This window comes from Sinocyclocheilus anshuiensis, unplaced genomic scaffold (assembly GCF_001515605.1).
Source record: "Sinocyclocheilus anshuiensis isolate Anshui unplaced genomic scaffold, SAMN03320099.WGS_v1.1 scaffold513, whole genome shotgun sequence".
Classification (NCBI taxonomy): domain Eukaryota; kingdom Metazoa; phylum Chordata; class Actinopteri; order Cypriniformes; family Cyprinidae; genus Sinocyclocheilus; species Sinocyclocheilus anshuiensis.
In genome coordinates, this window is record NW_015537972.1 from 592757 (window position 1) to 607356 (window position 14600).

Here is a 14600-nt window from a genome sequence, read left to right on the forward strand (position 1 = left end):
CTTCATTAACACTTCAAACATTTCACATTTCCTGATATAACTATGTAGCATAACTCATTCTATTTTATGTTCAGGTGTGAAGAAGTGTGGATCAGGTGATTTTTTTTTTCTTCCAAATGTGCTGATCTGACTCTTCAACTCTGGAATAACTTTTGTTTGTAGAGAGTAAACAGACTCTCTCTTTAGGCCAACAATAATGTAGTGATAAGTCTAATGTGACTTGATGGGAAACCCTCGCCTCAAGAGAAGATTTAGATAACCATGAGGGACTGAAGCGTGCAGATGGATTGTACTAGTCCTAGAAATAGTGTGTTCTGGGTGTCAGACTCCAGGGCTCCTGTCCCGAAGGGGAAACAGAGTCCAGCTGAAGCTCTGGCACTGGCACAAAGTTCTTGTGTTATCTGATATGATTCCCTCAGAGTATATGTCCCCATCTTTCCCTTTGCCTCCTTTTTGCTCTCTGAGTGTCGCCCTTCACTATGAATTAAGTTACTGAACTTGGAAAGAAACAAAAGGTCTCTTTAATGACTCAGTTGTTTTTCCTAGACAGTGATGAGATTAAATGGACAGCAAATGGAGTCTCCTGTACCTCACATGTTTCTCCTGATTAAAATACCCTGGTAATCTCATATGTACCTTCTCTAGGATTTCAGAAGAGATCTCTGCATTGTCTCAAACTGTTGAAATCTTCAAGATAAAATTACTAGAGCTGCTATTCACATTAAATTTACAGTACTTAAAGGAAATATTTTAAGCATTTAACGGAATGCCTTGCCTTAGAGGTATACTTCACACCGCACCACAATATGTTTGTTTACTCCACCAGCCTTTTTATTCTGGTCACAGTTCAGAGGGCACAGAGAGATAAACGGATGGTGGGGGTTGTCTATGCTGCAACCTACCTATTTGACTTTTCTCTGACCAAAAAAAGGAAAAGAAATACATCATTCAAATAGCACTGGGTGGTCAGACAGCATGGAGGCCTATCAGTGCAGGGCTCTGATCAAAGTCAAAATCAATCTGCGGACATCCAGTGGATTTCAGCCAGCACATATACATAATTTCTTATCCACATAGGTCTTTAAGACCCTGGGAGTCTAAACGGCAAGGAGAAAAAGAGTGATTAAAAAGTCAGAGCTCACTATCCAGCTGTTGCTGGACATTTTCAGAGCACTAAATCCATCACGCTCAGTGTTAGAAGCAGCAGAACTCCTATCCAAAAAACCTCCAATTGAATTAGAAAGTGATGGCTGAGAGTAAGAACACAGGACTGAGCAGGTGAATCTCAAAGCCAAAGTCAATATTACACACCAAAATTCAAAATCTATATTCAATTATATTTTGTAAAAATGACAACAAAGTATTTTATAAAATGAAAAGCCTAACGTTGTCACCATTAATTCCATTGGGACAGTTTTTGTCTATGACAATTAAGCACTTTTTTTAAAGGATTAGTTCATAAAAATAAACATAAATGTAAATTACATTATGACATATTTTGTTATATTAGCCCTTTAATAATGTAAATAGTAATGAATACACAGTGGTTGTAATGTCTATATTTAATCAGAATGTTAATTTGGTAATGACATACTGTTAATAAGATCTTGGAGAGAATTAATGGTCATGAAAATAATGTCACACTAATTTTAATATAACCCATGTTCTTTGTAAGACTCATTCAGTTGTTCTTGTGTGGGTACATGGTAGTAGGTTTGTTAATAGTTGTAAAATATGAAATTTCAGCCAGAAAGAAATTGGAGCAAAAATAGCTAGTAATGAAGGGTCATTTCCTCTATGCCTTCAGATACTCTGCACTGCAGGTCTTGTAAATGTAACATGGGCATTATGGAATAAACAACCCACTTTAGACTCTCAAAAGAGCAGCAGAACAGCTCCAAGGCCATTAGATTTTTTTTAATGCAGCTGCTTTAAAAGCCCATAAATGACCCCACAATTACATTGCCAAAAGGCAAATTGGTTGGCAATTAGAATTGTTTACTGCCCCCTAATAAAAGGGAAAAATCTGCGTGTGGGGTTGAGCTAGAGAGAGCTGATTTATGGGTAACTCAGTAGGCTTGACTATGCAAAGGGCTGCGGGACACAGATTGTTCCTTTTCGGTCTCACTTCGACAGTAAAATTTCAGTCTCAGAGTAAACATTCAAAAGTTTTATGGTCTCGTAAAGAATATAAAAAATCATTTGAAATGGAAAATTCAAGCTAGGGTTTGGAATTGAATTAGGCTCTTTTGAGAGAAGCCTTGAAAGAGGTATTGGATGCACTTCTGAGGTTCCCATAGGAGAGGAACCCTACGAGCTACATGATAGAGTGGGAGTCTCCCTTGAGGGTTGAGATTGCTGCCCAACAGAGTCCATCGTTGCATCTTTGCATTGTGTCCAAGTTGATTTGAAGTCAGCTCACACCACTCCCAAAGAAACAAACCTTTGAGTGCAATTCTTTTAACTTTTCACTTCTAGAAAAGTTTATTTTCCACTCTGTTGATGGTTGGATCCAGTGGCCACAAGTAACTGTTTTTATGCTTTGCATCGGTGAAGACTTTTAAAATACATGGTCTGACAATTTAAACAGCTTTGTATGCAAGAGCACGCTACGAGAGGAGACTGTGTGCTCTTGATTAAATTATAATGACTGGTTCCCAAAAGAGAATTCATTAGGATAAGTCTGGTTTAATACCTTCTACAACAGAGGTACTCTGTTGGGAGATGAGCCTGTATGGCCGTCAAAACCAAACAGATCTCTCTGAAAGAGACTGTTTTCCCTCACAACTCAACTAAATAAAAACAAAATCTGGGGTGTCTAAAACTTGAAAGTCATTTTTTTGGATACTTCAGTTCTCCTTGAATGTGTGAAAGCCATATGAAACCTGCCAGGCTGACGGCTTCAAATAGCTCCATCGCATTAGATTTAAAATCTCATATCTCAGCTGTCTGAGGCTCACCCATGTCGCTCAGCCTCAAATGCTTGCTTATTATAGAGCCTGATAGTTTGAGGTTGTGCTGCTTATACTGTTTGACGCGTGGAATGGAAGTTCTTACCTTCTGGACTGGGACTGGACTTACCATACAAGCCTATTCGTTTTAAAATTCAATTAGTTTAAATTGCTTTTATACATCTATATAGGCCCTAGGGGTGGGCAGTACAACAAAAATTTTACATCATGGCACGAGTGATTTTATAAAACGCTATCAACACAATATATATTTTCATTAGATATTCAAAAAAATGGGTAATGTATTAAATGGCTGTTCTAATGACTTGATAAAAAATACAGTAAAATAATGCTACAATTTAAAATAACTGTTCTATTTTAATATATTTTATAATGTAATTTATTCCTGTGATTTCAAAGTTAAACTATTATCAATACTGTGATAATATTGCAAAAAAACTATTTAAAATAATTTTAGATGGAGTACAGCATTTCACACGGAAGGATATGCCAACTTCCCAAAAGTATTTGACATGTCAGCTACCAATAATACTGTGAAGCCCTATATACCCTTTATCTTCTTGAAAGAACCATTAGTTTGAGCCAGGACAGCTTAAGAGGTAAGGTGTCCTTAACAACAGCCAAAAGAGCCGCCACCATGTCCAACTGGCTTCTCAATTATTCAGATGGATTAAAGGAGGCTCGATAATCAGTGCATGTCTGAGGCTGAGAAAAAAAGGGAGCATTGAGACAAAGAAGCATAAAGATAGCGAAATAGAGGGAGACAACATCTTTTAGAGAGCTAAAGAGTGTGAAAGACTGAGCTGAAATCAATGGCTGCTGCTGGAGGAAATCTGGAGTGAATTTCCCTAATGGCAGTCCTATTACAAGGGCTCTTTAGCTTGACCCCTTTCCCTTGGCTTGAGGAGCCAGAGCAGAGGCCACGCTTATTCGCACGAGCATCTGTGTTGATTGCTGTGAACTCCTTTGGGAGACGGCAAACTAAAAGGTCAAGGTACTGCAAATAACGTCTGAAGCTGGAGTCAAAGGCCAGGTGTGTTTTTAAAGCGGTGGGCAAACAAAAAGACAAATTTGTTGGATGAATTACCTTGGTGCTATCCCACTCCTGAGTCTTCATCTGAGTGTGAATGAGCTCGTAAGAAGGCTCCATGGTGTCCATGGCAGGTTTGTGGTAGCCAGGGATGACATTGTATAGCTGGAAACCAAATGTCACTAGCCAGCTGTTAACATCTGTTGAAAGAGAAATGCTGCGATGAAATACACTTTCAGCAGAGCAAAAGGTAACTGCAGCACTCAGTGATAATGCCTGTATAATAATTTACTCTATTTGGGGTGAACTACACCACAAAAGCTTGATTCATTGCGAATCAGGACACATGCCAAGTGAGCTTCTTCTTGAAATAAGCTCCCGCAGTTATTACAGGCAACACTAGTTTCAGAGACTGGACTAAATATGATTAATCCTCCACAGGAAGCGGCAAATCTCCAAAAAAAGATGATAATTTGTAGCATTTTGTCCACACATAAAAAAACTATAAAATTACATTCGGCATGTGAGAAACTTGATGTTTGAGATCAAGTGCTTGATAATCATACATGTTTCATGCTGTGACCATATGTGTCACCCTTTCTATAATCAGAAAATGTATTTTTGTTTTTGTCTATTTGGGGTGAACTACACCACAAAAGCGTGATTCATTGCGAATCAGGACACATGCCAAGTGAGCTTCTTCTTGAAATAAGCTCCCGCAGTTATTACAGACAACACTAGTTTCAGAGACTGGACTAAATATGATTAATCCTCCACAGGAAGCGGCAAATCTCCAAAAAAAGATGATAATTTGTAGCATTTTGTCCACACATAAAAAAACTATAAAATTACATTCGGCATGTGAGAAACTTGATGTTTGAGATCAAGTGCTTGATAATCATACATGTTTCATGCTGTGACCATATGTGTCACCCTTTCTATAATCAGAAAATGTATTTTTGTTTTTGTGCATATTCATAGGCATTAGCATGAATAGAGATTCATATTATAATATACAGAGAGTATGAACCTTACCAAAATCAAATGGCCTTTTGATTTTTCCCTGCTGCATCAAACACATTAGTCATAGTTCGAAGAGACATTGCTATAACAATTAAGTGCACACTGACGACTGCTCCTTTATTTAAGGCTGTGTCACTTGACAGAGTTGTTTTAAATATGAATTTGATTAAGGACAATGAAAGGACCCTTCTGTATTTCAGAGAAATGAAAATGTCAATGCCATCATTCATAAAAGGCTGACAGCCCACTCAAGTACATCTAATATCCAACATAATTTTTAGATTTCCTTCTTCAAAGCTAACTTTAATGATGTAGGCTACAGCCTAGCGGCTAGGTGTTTAGCTGAGCTTAAAATATGGCTAGTCTGCAGTAATATTAGCATGCATATGCTATATTCTTCTGAAAAGCCAGAAAAACTACAGTAGCACATGCTAGTTTAGAAAATGCTGGTTAGTTCTGGTATAGTTGGTGCACCAGTGTGTGCTTATTTGCTGGTGAGCATAATTAACCAGATTTTCACAAGAAAAATCATAAGAAACACAACACCGTTCCATTTTGGAGAATGGCATACAATGCACAACATAAGCAAGTAACCAGGTATAGTATTTTGTAGTGGTGCTACATGAAAGGTAAAAATTGTTCTGGAAAACTCTCACGAGGTTCACTTTTGCTGCATCCAAGGTAAGGGTTAGGGGCAGGGTTGCTACAGCACTCCAAATAAGCTCAGTGTATGAATATTGCATATGAATTTTCAGAGAACAAGGGCTCATCTCACCACAAATCTTTTCGACAGGATACTCAAAGGAAATACACAAAGGAACACACTAGAACAAGGCTGCTCTAACAAACAACCGATATTGTGATTCTATAGCATTAATTTCCTTTGATAGCAAGGGCACGAACCAAGGCTTTGATTTCAGTCAAAAACCAGCATGCATTCACTGTTATAGAATACAAATGTGACTATACTATTTTGTTTTCTTTGAGTAAGTGGAGAGAAAAAGTGAATCAGCCCCTAGCTTCTAGTTCCATGGACTCCTCTGTATTATTTGTCTAACACTGGGGAGCATTCACTACTATTTACCTCCTGCACAGGCTGGGGAAGCAAAGACTGATGGGATATTTCAGAGGAACAACCTGAATGAAGAACAAAGGGGACTTTGTTGTGCTGTCATTGCTCACAAGCAGTGTATGTGGAGGCAAGATCACCCCAAGTTGGGGCTGGGGCTGGGACGAGAGCCTGAAAAATAATCACTCTAGTGCAAAGATTCTTGGCACCAGGTGCTCGTGGTGTTTTAGATTGCTGAAGGTAAAATGTAACAGTTAAGTTATTTACAGGCTATTTAATAGCCCTCCCAGCCTTTGGCCCGACGCGCTGGGATAGGCTTCCTCAGCCCTATGACCCTACACAGGACAAGCAATTTGGATAATAGATGGATGGACTGATGTATTAAATAATGTTAACCTCAGTGTGTTCCAACACAAGATTTATTAGAAATGATGTGTTTACCTGTCATGTAGCACTTGGTTTCTTGGTTGTTGCTCAGTGGGTTGTTGTTCTTAAACATGTAGAGGTTGAAGGGCACAATGTTGTTGCTGTTGAGTCGCTTCCAAACATCATGGTCAGGAGTGGTCCATCGGCCTGCAAGAACATCGTAATCTCTGCGTCCCATGTGGACAAGCTTTGTAAGGGGCTCATAAAGGCCACCCTGGTAGCCTATAACTAGCTGGAAACTTGGGTTGGAGTCCAAATACACTTCCCCAAAAGCTGTGTGCAGGATCTGCTTGATCATGAGACCGGCACCACTAAATACAGCCAACGGTGTACCGATGTTGTCGCAGGCCACGTAGAACTCATCTCCACTGCTCAATTCCATAGCAAAGAGGTGGCCCTGAAGGTCATAGTAGAGTGAGGTGATCTCTGAGCTTGAGTGATTGTACATGTGCGTGACTCTGGTGGGACTGGACAAGTCTGCGTAGAAGAACTGCAGATGGTGGCCTTGGCTGCTTCGACTGGACACTCTCCTGCCCAAGCCATCATAGCGGTACTTGATGGTCCATCCGTTAACTTTGTTGTAGGCTTTAACAAGCAATCCAGCAGAGTTATACTCAAAGAAGTCATTGCCTCTCTGCCTGAGGAATCCATCCTCGTCCAACCGGTACTGCACATCACCTAATCGAGTAATGCGGTCCCGAATGTCATAGCGTAGCGGTGTAAGTCTGGCACTATTACCAGGACTAAGGAGGTGCAAATTTCCATTCAGATCATAGCTGTAGCGCCAAAGAGGCTTGTCGTTGATGGACACCACCTGGAGTTGGCCATCAGCATCATACTCGTAGGTGTAACGGGTGGTATTTGCATAGGGCCCCACTTTAAGCTCCTTGGCCACCACTCTCCCCATGTTGTCGTACTGTACCATCATCCAGAACATCAGCGAACGGAAAATCTCATACTGCACCTCTTTAACTCGTCCATAGGCATCAAAGTGTTTGGTGTGAGTCATGACAGCTGTGGTAATGATCTGGTTAATGTCATAGTAGATGACTCCAAACTTGCCAAACTGCTCAGTTTTGCCTGACACGTCATCGTAGCGATAGAGGTCAATAGGCAAGGGGGTTTCATTGATGACGGCTTGCATGCTGGTGACTCGGAAGCTGTTGTCATAGTTGTAGTCAAACCGAGCGTTCACCATGCCCTCCTCACTGAAACGAAAGATCTGTCTGTCGATGAGTGGTCCGATCTGCCTGTAGCGTATGGTACATGCAAAGCCTTCACTTTGAAGCCCCACCGTTTTCAGCATGCCTGCAGATTCATCGTAAGAAAAGGCAATCCGTGTTGTATCATAAAGGATTTCTAGCAGACGGGAGAGTTTCCCATACTTGTAAATGACTCTACGGCCCATTCCTTGGTGGATGGTTTGCAGGAGCAGTCCATCTTCGCTGTAATCTTGCAAAACTGTGGCGTTGCCCTCAGGTGGCTTGTATGCGTTTCTGTAATAGCCGATGGAACGGGTGGTCTCCAAGGTCTGCCTGGCCACATTGGGCATTGTTACTGAAGAGAGGCGATCGTTCTTGTCAAACTCGAAGATGTATTGTCGCTGGCTGTATAGCAGCAGCACCATGGACTGCCAAAGGAAAATGACAAAATGATGCTCAGTAAGCTGATTTAATGAAGCATAGTAATTCCCAACACATTCCGAGAGCACTTCAAACAGTTAAATGTGAAATTCTCCACCCAGTGAAAGTAAAGGTCACTAAGTATCCAGGAGTCACATTGCACCACATGACTAACTGCACAACAAACTGTAGGGTGTCACAGAATCACTTCAGGGTGCATAAAAATTACAAATATGCTGCTCTACAACACTGACTGAAAAATGAAGAAGGGCAAAATCTCATTAAGTCATCATACCCCCCCTCCCCTGATACCATTTTTAATAATGTCACCTTATATGGAGGTCAGTGGGAGGATATTCTGGAGTTTATATTTTAACAGGAAACAGCTCTTCTTCTTCTTTTTTTTACTTTGAAGTAATTGATCTTACCAGCACATGGTCATGTTAGAATGGCAAGAAACATTAAATAGAGTGAATTTAGAGCTTACAATCAATACTTTTAAACCCATGTATTGGGATGTCAGCATTTCAATGTACTAAACAGCTGCCATTTTCGAATTACACAGTAAGATCTTGCATTTCTCAGATATTGGTTCTAATTAACAAGACAGTGACATTTTACTTTTTTCAGTGATATTTTAGGAACAAATTAGTTGTCAGGCTGCATGCGGTATCAATGCATAACATAAGCTGCACATTAGACAGGGATCATTGCTAAAGCACATAAGGTTAAAGCTTATTAATGTAACAAATTAACAGGGTTCAACAAAGAGATCTCTGCAGAAAAAAAGAGAACTAGCAATTATTTTTCAACCTGATAATTTTCCAGATAAAGATACTTACTTTTTCAAGGTAGGTGTAGCTCCATGACTTTCCATCTGCAAATATCTTTGAGGTGATTCTCCCATTTTGGTCATATTCCATTCGGACTGACATACTGCCCCTTTGGATGCCTGCGATGTGGCCACCTGGTGAGTAGGTGACATTGACACCGTTTAGCCGACTACTTGGTGCCCACAAAGTAGGTCTTCCAGCATGGTCATAGTGAATCCTCAAGGTGAACTTCCTGTGGTCATCATAGACTTTCTCAGTCCTGGTTACTCTGTCAAAATCCATGGATAACAAGTTCCTGTTATGAACCTATACCACAAAAAGGAAGATAGGAATATTAGGCCTCTGAATTCGACACATGGACTTGATAGCATTACCTGTCTTCTCTGAAACTCAAATTAAGTTTTATGATTTTTTACTTTCAACTGCATACCTCCAGAGGCCACAAGCTTTTTAACTGACTGATTTCTTTGTTTGCTGCATGTTAAAACAAAAAGAATGAGAGAAGCTCTCAGTATACTAATTCGTCATGCCTTTATGGAAGGAATTATTGAGGGGTGGATAACTTCCATTGTATTTGAAGCAGGAGGAAAACAATGGCACTTGAGGTGCATATGAAGTTCAAAGCCCACTACATTGTTTGAATGACATGTCATACTGAGTTTTTGGCTCAGTCCGAATGTGCAGAGCCCTCTGACCCCGGAACATGCTGAGATCAGAGCTGAGAACTAGTCCTACATGACAAGTAATCCCAAAGGCACACACAGGTCAAAGCAGGGGGCGATCAAGGATTTAGAGGCCTTAATACCTTCAACCCTTGGCACAATGCACTAGAATCTTTATTGCTGCGATGTGAATTTAGGTATTGGTGGATAATAAATGGGGCATCCAGCTAGACCTAACTAAATATCAACATTGTATTAGCAGGTCCACAAAAAACCTACACTTGCTGTTGAGAATTACAATGCAAAAATAAATAGCACTCTACTCGGTAACCCAAAAGTACTATGAAACTGGCTAATACATTTACAAAAAATGCTTATTAGCACGTTTCTAAGTCTAGCAGGAATGCAATCTCAAAATTCGCCGTGAAACTTTCTTTTTTCCAAGCATATACCACTTTGTCGTATTATGTCTACAGGGTTGAATGAGTATTGACCAAACAACCATCTGGAAGCCAGACAGTCTTTGAAATGCATTATAATTAAACACTAATTTCCCCATATCTCTTATCAGTGTAATGTGTCCTTAATTGATCTTGGTTTTTCTCATCAGGTACTCTGGTACCCGGCTTGGCTCACTGCTGGCAAGGCTTAACAGAGTCTTAAAGTGATTTTGCGAGTTGTTGTTGGCTTTGGTCCAGCGGTATGGCGGATGGGGGAAAGAGCAGCAAGCAAGCTTTCGCTCTCTCTCCTCCTCTTGGGCATGCTGGGAGCTCTCATCTGTGAAGGGACAATTACACTGGGGCCAATTAATGTCACTAATACCTAATTGAGAGGATTATTTTACACTAAAAGCAAGCAGCTCATGAATAGGAGAATTCCCAGTGGGGGTGACAGAACAAAGAGGTTGACAGAATAAAGGGCAGATATTTTTTCCCTCCCCACTCCTTTAAGCCTCACCCACCTACTGATGAACATGGCCCCTATTTCTCTCTACAGCTTGACTCTTTGAGCTGAAGATATCAAGATTGAGAACTTACTCAAAGAATCAATACATCAATCAATCAATTTTATTCATCCACCCACCCACCCATCCATCCATCCATCCATCTTGTTCGAAAACCAGTTCGAAAACAGTTATTATTTCTGCTATTCTTTTTGGTTACACAATTCACTTAAGTGTTATTTACTAGACATTCCAAGGCATCAAAAAGCCAGGCTTTTATGGCTCTGAGGATGAGAGAACTTTTGTCAAGGGCCGATTTGTCCAGAGTAGGATGACAGGGGACTGAAGCGACAGGTTAAAAAAAAATGAAGAGAGAATGCAAGGGAAGGCTGGATGCTCATGCCAGGCTCTGGTTGAGCAGAGGCCCAACGGGCTGGAAAAAAAGCTCTTTTGGCAGTGAGATCCTGGGTCTCTGGAGAATGGAAACCCACTCAAGGGGAATGTCTTAAATTGGACATTCCTTTAAATGGACTAAGCTTTAGGAAAGCAGATATGGTGGGAGGAAGGAGATTGGACTGGGGCAGGGTGGGAAAAACAGGGGGTTTGAGGGTGTCTAAGAACCCACACTAAGAAAATACATTTTTTTTTACTATTATTCAAAAGTTTGGGGTTAGTAAGATAAATAAAAGATAAGCACTAATTCAGGTAGGATGCACTGAATTGATCAAAAGTGACAGATAAAAGACATTTACAACATTTAAAAGATTTCTGTTTCAAATATTTGCTGCTATTTTGAACTTTCCATTCATCAATTCCTGAAAAAAAAAATGTATCCTTGTTTCCACAAAAATATTAAGCATTAATAATATTCAACATTAATAATAAGAAGAAACTGGTTATAGGTGCTATTCCCTTTCATTGTACAGAAAAAAGCAGCATGGACATTCTGTAAAACATCTCCTTTAGTCTTTCATTAAAGAAATGAAGTTATACGTGTTTGAAAAACATGAGAGTAAATGACAGAATTGTCATTTTTGGGTGAACTATCCTTTATAGTTGATGTTTTGCTTACTGAAATTCCAGAAAAGTTATTGTATAATTCACACACTGTATTGGGGAATGTTAGACAGACACTCGCCATGTTTCTCCCTCCCTTCTTTGACAGCCGGATGAAATTTGCATGCTTTGCTGATCAAAATACAACTACTTTGAGATTACCCGACTCCTGTTTGTCAAACAAACAACGATTAAAACTAGGAACAAAAGACAACACTTTTTTTCATAACTCGGCTAATTACGAGAATATCTTAGGACTGTCACTAATGCACTTTTGGCAATGAATAAATAATTGTAAGTAACGTTTGTTTTCATAAATCACCATCAATAATTGAAATTTCCCATTCCATATTCGAAAAGTCAACAAATCTGTCAAATAGCATTTGATTTTCTTCTCCGCTGTCATAAAAAATTTATTCAAGTTTTTCTTCAAATCCAATATTTGCTTGTTGCTTTGCCATTCATTTATAATTTTCTTCATCCGCTGCTGTGGTAAGAACTGTAATCTTGTTTGCTCAGTGCGATTTGTCGCTTCCTTCAGTAAACACACTAGCCCACGTGTTGGTTTTGTTTGTTTGGAGGCAGTATAGGACACCGGTCTAATAATGTAAAGCAAACATTTAGAGAACTGTCAGTCGAGGCCTTGCATTTAAGCCTTCAGTGGTTTTTGGGATTTGAGTTCGCTGTGAGGGGACAATTTACACTACTATTTTTCCAGAGCTCTGTTGTTGTCAGGAGATGTGGTTGCTATGGAGACAAGAATAATTTTGGTGGCCTGGCAGCTGTTCTTGATGGTGTGTAGTAGCCAATGTGATGGACATGTGACCACAGTAATACTTCAGGCTGCTAGTGACCCACATTTCTACTAGGGCTGGGTGTCACCAACACCAACTATCTTCATTCAAAATACACTGCAATATAAATCTAAAGATTCAATGGATCGTTATGCATCACAATATTGTAATTGGAAGTCTTTTATCTTTCGGTTAGTATGACACCTCATAGAATCTTTGTTAACTGAACTGTGGGAAAGCATATGAATGCACACATTAAAAGTCATTGATATACTATATGGTTGAAATCATTGTAATATAATTTTCCTAAAGAGTCATTGTAAAACCATATATGCTTTTGTAAATGTGTCTATTCAAATCTCTTTCTGTTCTGCTCTTAATTCTCTTGGCTTCATGTCAACTTGACAAACATTCTCAAAGCCAGCAGCTTCACCGCTCATATAACACACACCTTATAAGCCGAGCCTTTCCACAGTCTGCACTCAAAGGGGTTTTCATATATCAAAGTACATATTAGTGCTGTTAATCGATTAAAAAATGTACTAATTAATAGCAAATTTTGTAAGAAATCCCACCTAACATTAAAGTTTTTAAATATAATTTAATATTGCAATAATTTCACATTAAATCTTCAAAGTAATGTACAAACAACATAAAGACAGTATATTTTTTATATTTGTTTAATGGCATCTTTTTTTATGACTGAGGCCAGTATCACTGATACCAATGCTACTGATGTCTCTATAAAATTTCTTTTCCCCCTAATATTTAACCACTGACTATAGCTATTCAACATTATAGTAAAATTGAGAGCTATCAATTTTAACATTTATTAGACTTTAAAAAAATGACTTAAGTGAACTTAAAACAATCTTCACATAAACCAATTATAATAAATGTCATATTTACCTGTGCCCTTCAGCAGAAATATACAGAAATTGAATTTGAAGTTGTCAATCACTAAATTCTAAATGAAATATAGATGAATCCTTAAAGCTATAAAAGTTATTGATTTCCTCTTTTTGCATTTGTTCTTTGATTGAAAGACATCACAGCAACTGGTTATTAGGTAATTTTGTCTGCTTTTTCTTTAAGAGCTGCCACTGCTGAACGTGACGCAGATCTGACATGCATCATATTTTCTCTCAACTCTCTTCACCTTTTCTGACCCACTTCAGGTCTTAAAGTCCTTACTAATGAACTGACGAGTTGAATTGAGAGTGTTAGATGAGGGAGACAGTGCTGCGGTGCTCCAGGACAGTTTTGAAAACCTATATATAAATACATATATAAAATACACACACACACACACACACACACACACACACATATATATATAAAGCAAAAGCGTAGAGAAAAAAGGGAACTGTAAATGATCCTGAGCATACAGCCTGGTGGAGGTGGTGTCATGGCATGGGCATGCATGGCTGTCTCTGGAACAGGCCCTCTCAAATTTACTGATGACTTAATGTATTGATGACAGAAGCAGAATGAATGCAGAAGTGTACACAAACATCTTGGCTACCAATATTCAAGAAAATGCCACCAGTCTCATCAGAAAGCGCTTCATATTGCATCAGGACAATGACCCAAAACACCCTGCCAGTTCAGTCAAGGAGTTTATCAGGGCAAAGAAATGGAAAGTCTTAGATTGGCCAAATCAATCTCCAGATTTAAATCTGATTGAACATTAATTTCACGAGCTGAAGAGACTAAAGGCAGAAACTCCCTAAAACAAGCAACAGTTGGAATTGGCTGCAATAAAGGCTGGGAAAAGCATTTTAAAAGATGAGACCAAGAGTCTGGTGATGTCTATGGGTCGCAGACTCACTGCTGTGATTGCACGCAAGGGATCCGCAACTAAATAATAGCTTTTAGTCTTTTACATCTGCCTTCAACTGTTCAACTGTTCCAATACTTATTCCCACATCAGATAGTGGGATGAACTGTAAAAGTGCTGTCCTTATTATCTGGTAAAACATGTATGTGTTGAAACACCCAATAATAAAATGTGACATTCTGTAGTTTTGTCTCATATTCATCTTTAATCATATTTGCAGATGTCTTGACTCCACAGCAAGCAAAGGAATTTTTTCATTACTGTCCCAATACTTATGGAGGGCACTGTATATATATATATATATATATATATATATATATATATATATAT

General features: G+C 39.1%; 1 protein-coding gene across 1 annotated transcript in view; it reads right to left on the bottom strand.

Moving 5' to 3' along the window:
- Nucleotides 1–14600, bottom strand: part of LOC107670431 (teneurin-4-like) — a 232390-nt gene that overhangs the window by 3196 nt on the left and 214594 nt on the right. The window contains 3 exon segments of the mRNA XM_016463037.1: nucleotides 4060–4202; nucleotides 6536–8150; nucleotides 8985–9281. Coding sequence (XP_016318523.1) covers nucleotides 4060–4202; nucleotides 6536–8150; nucleotides 8985–9281 — 2055 coding nt within the window.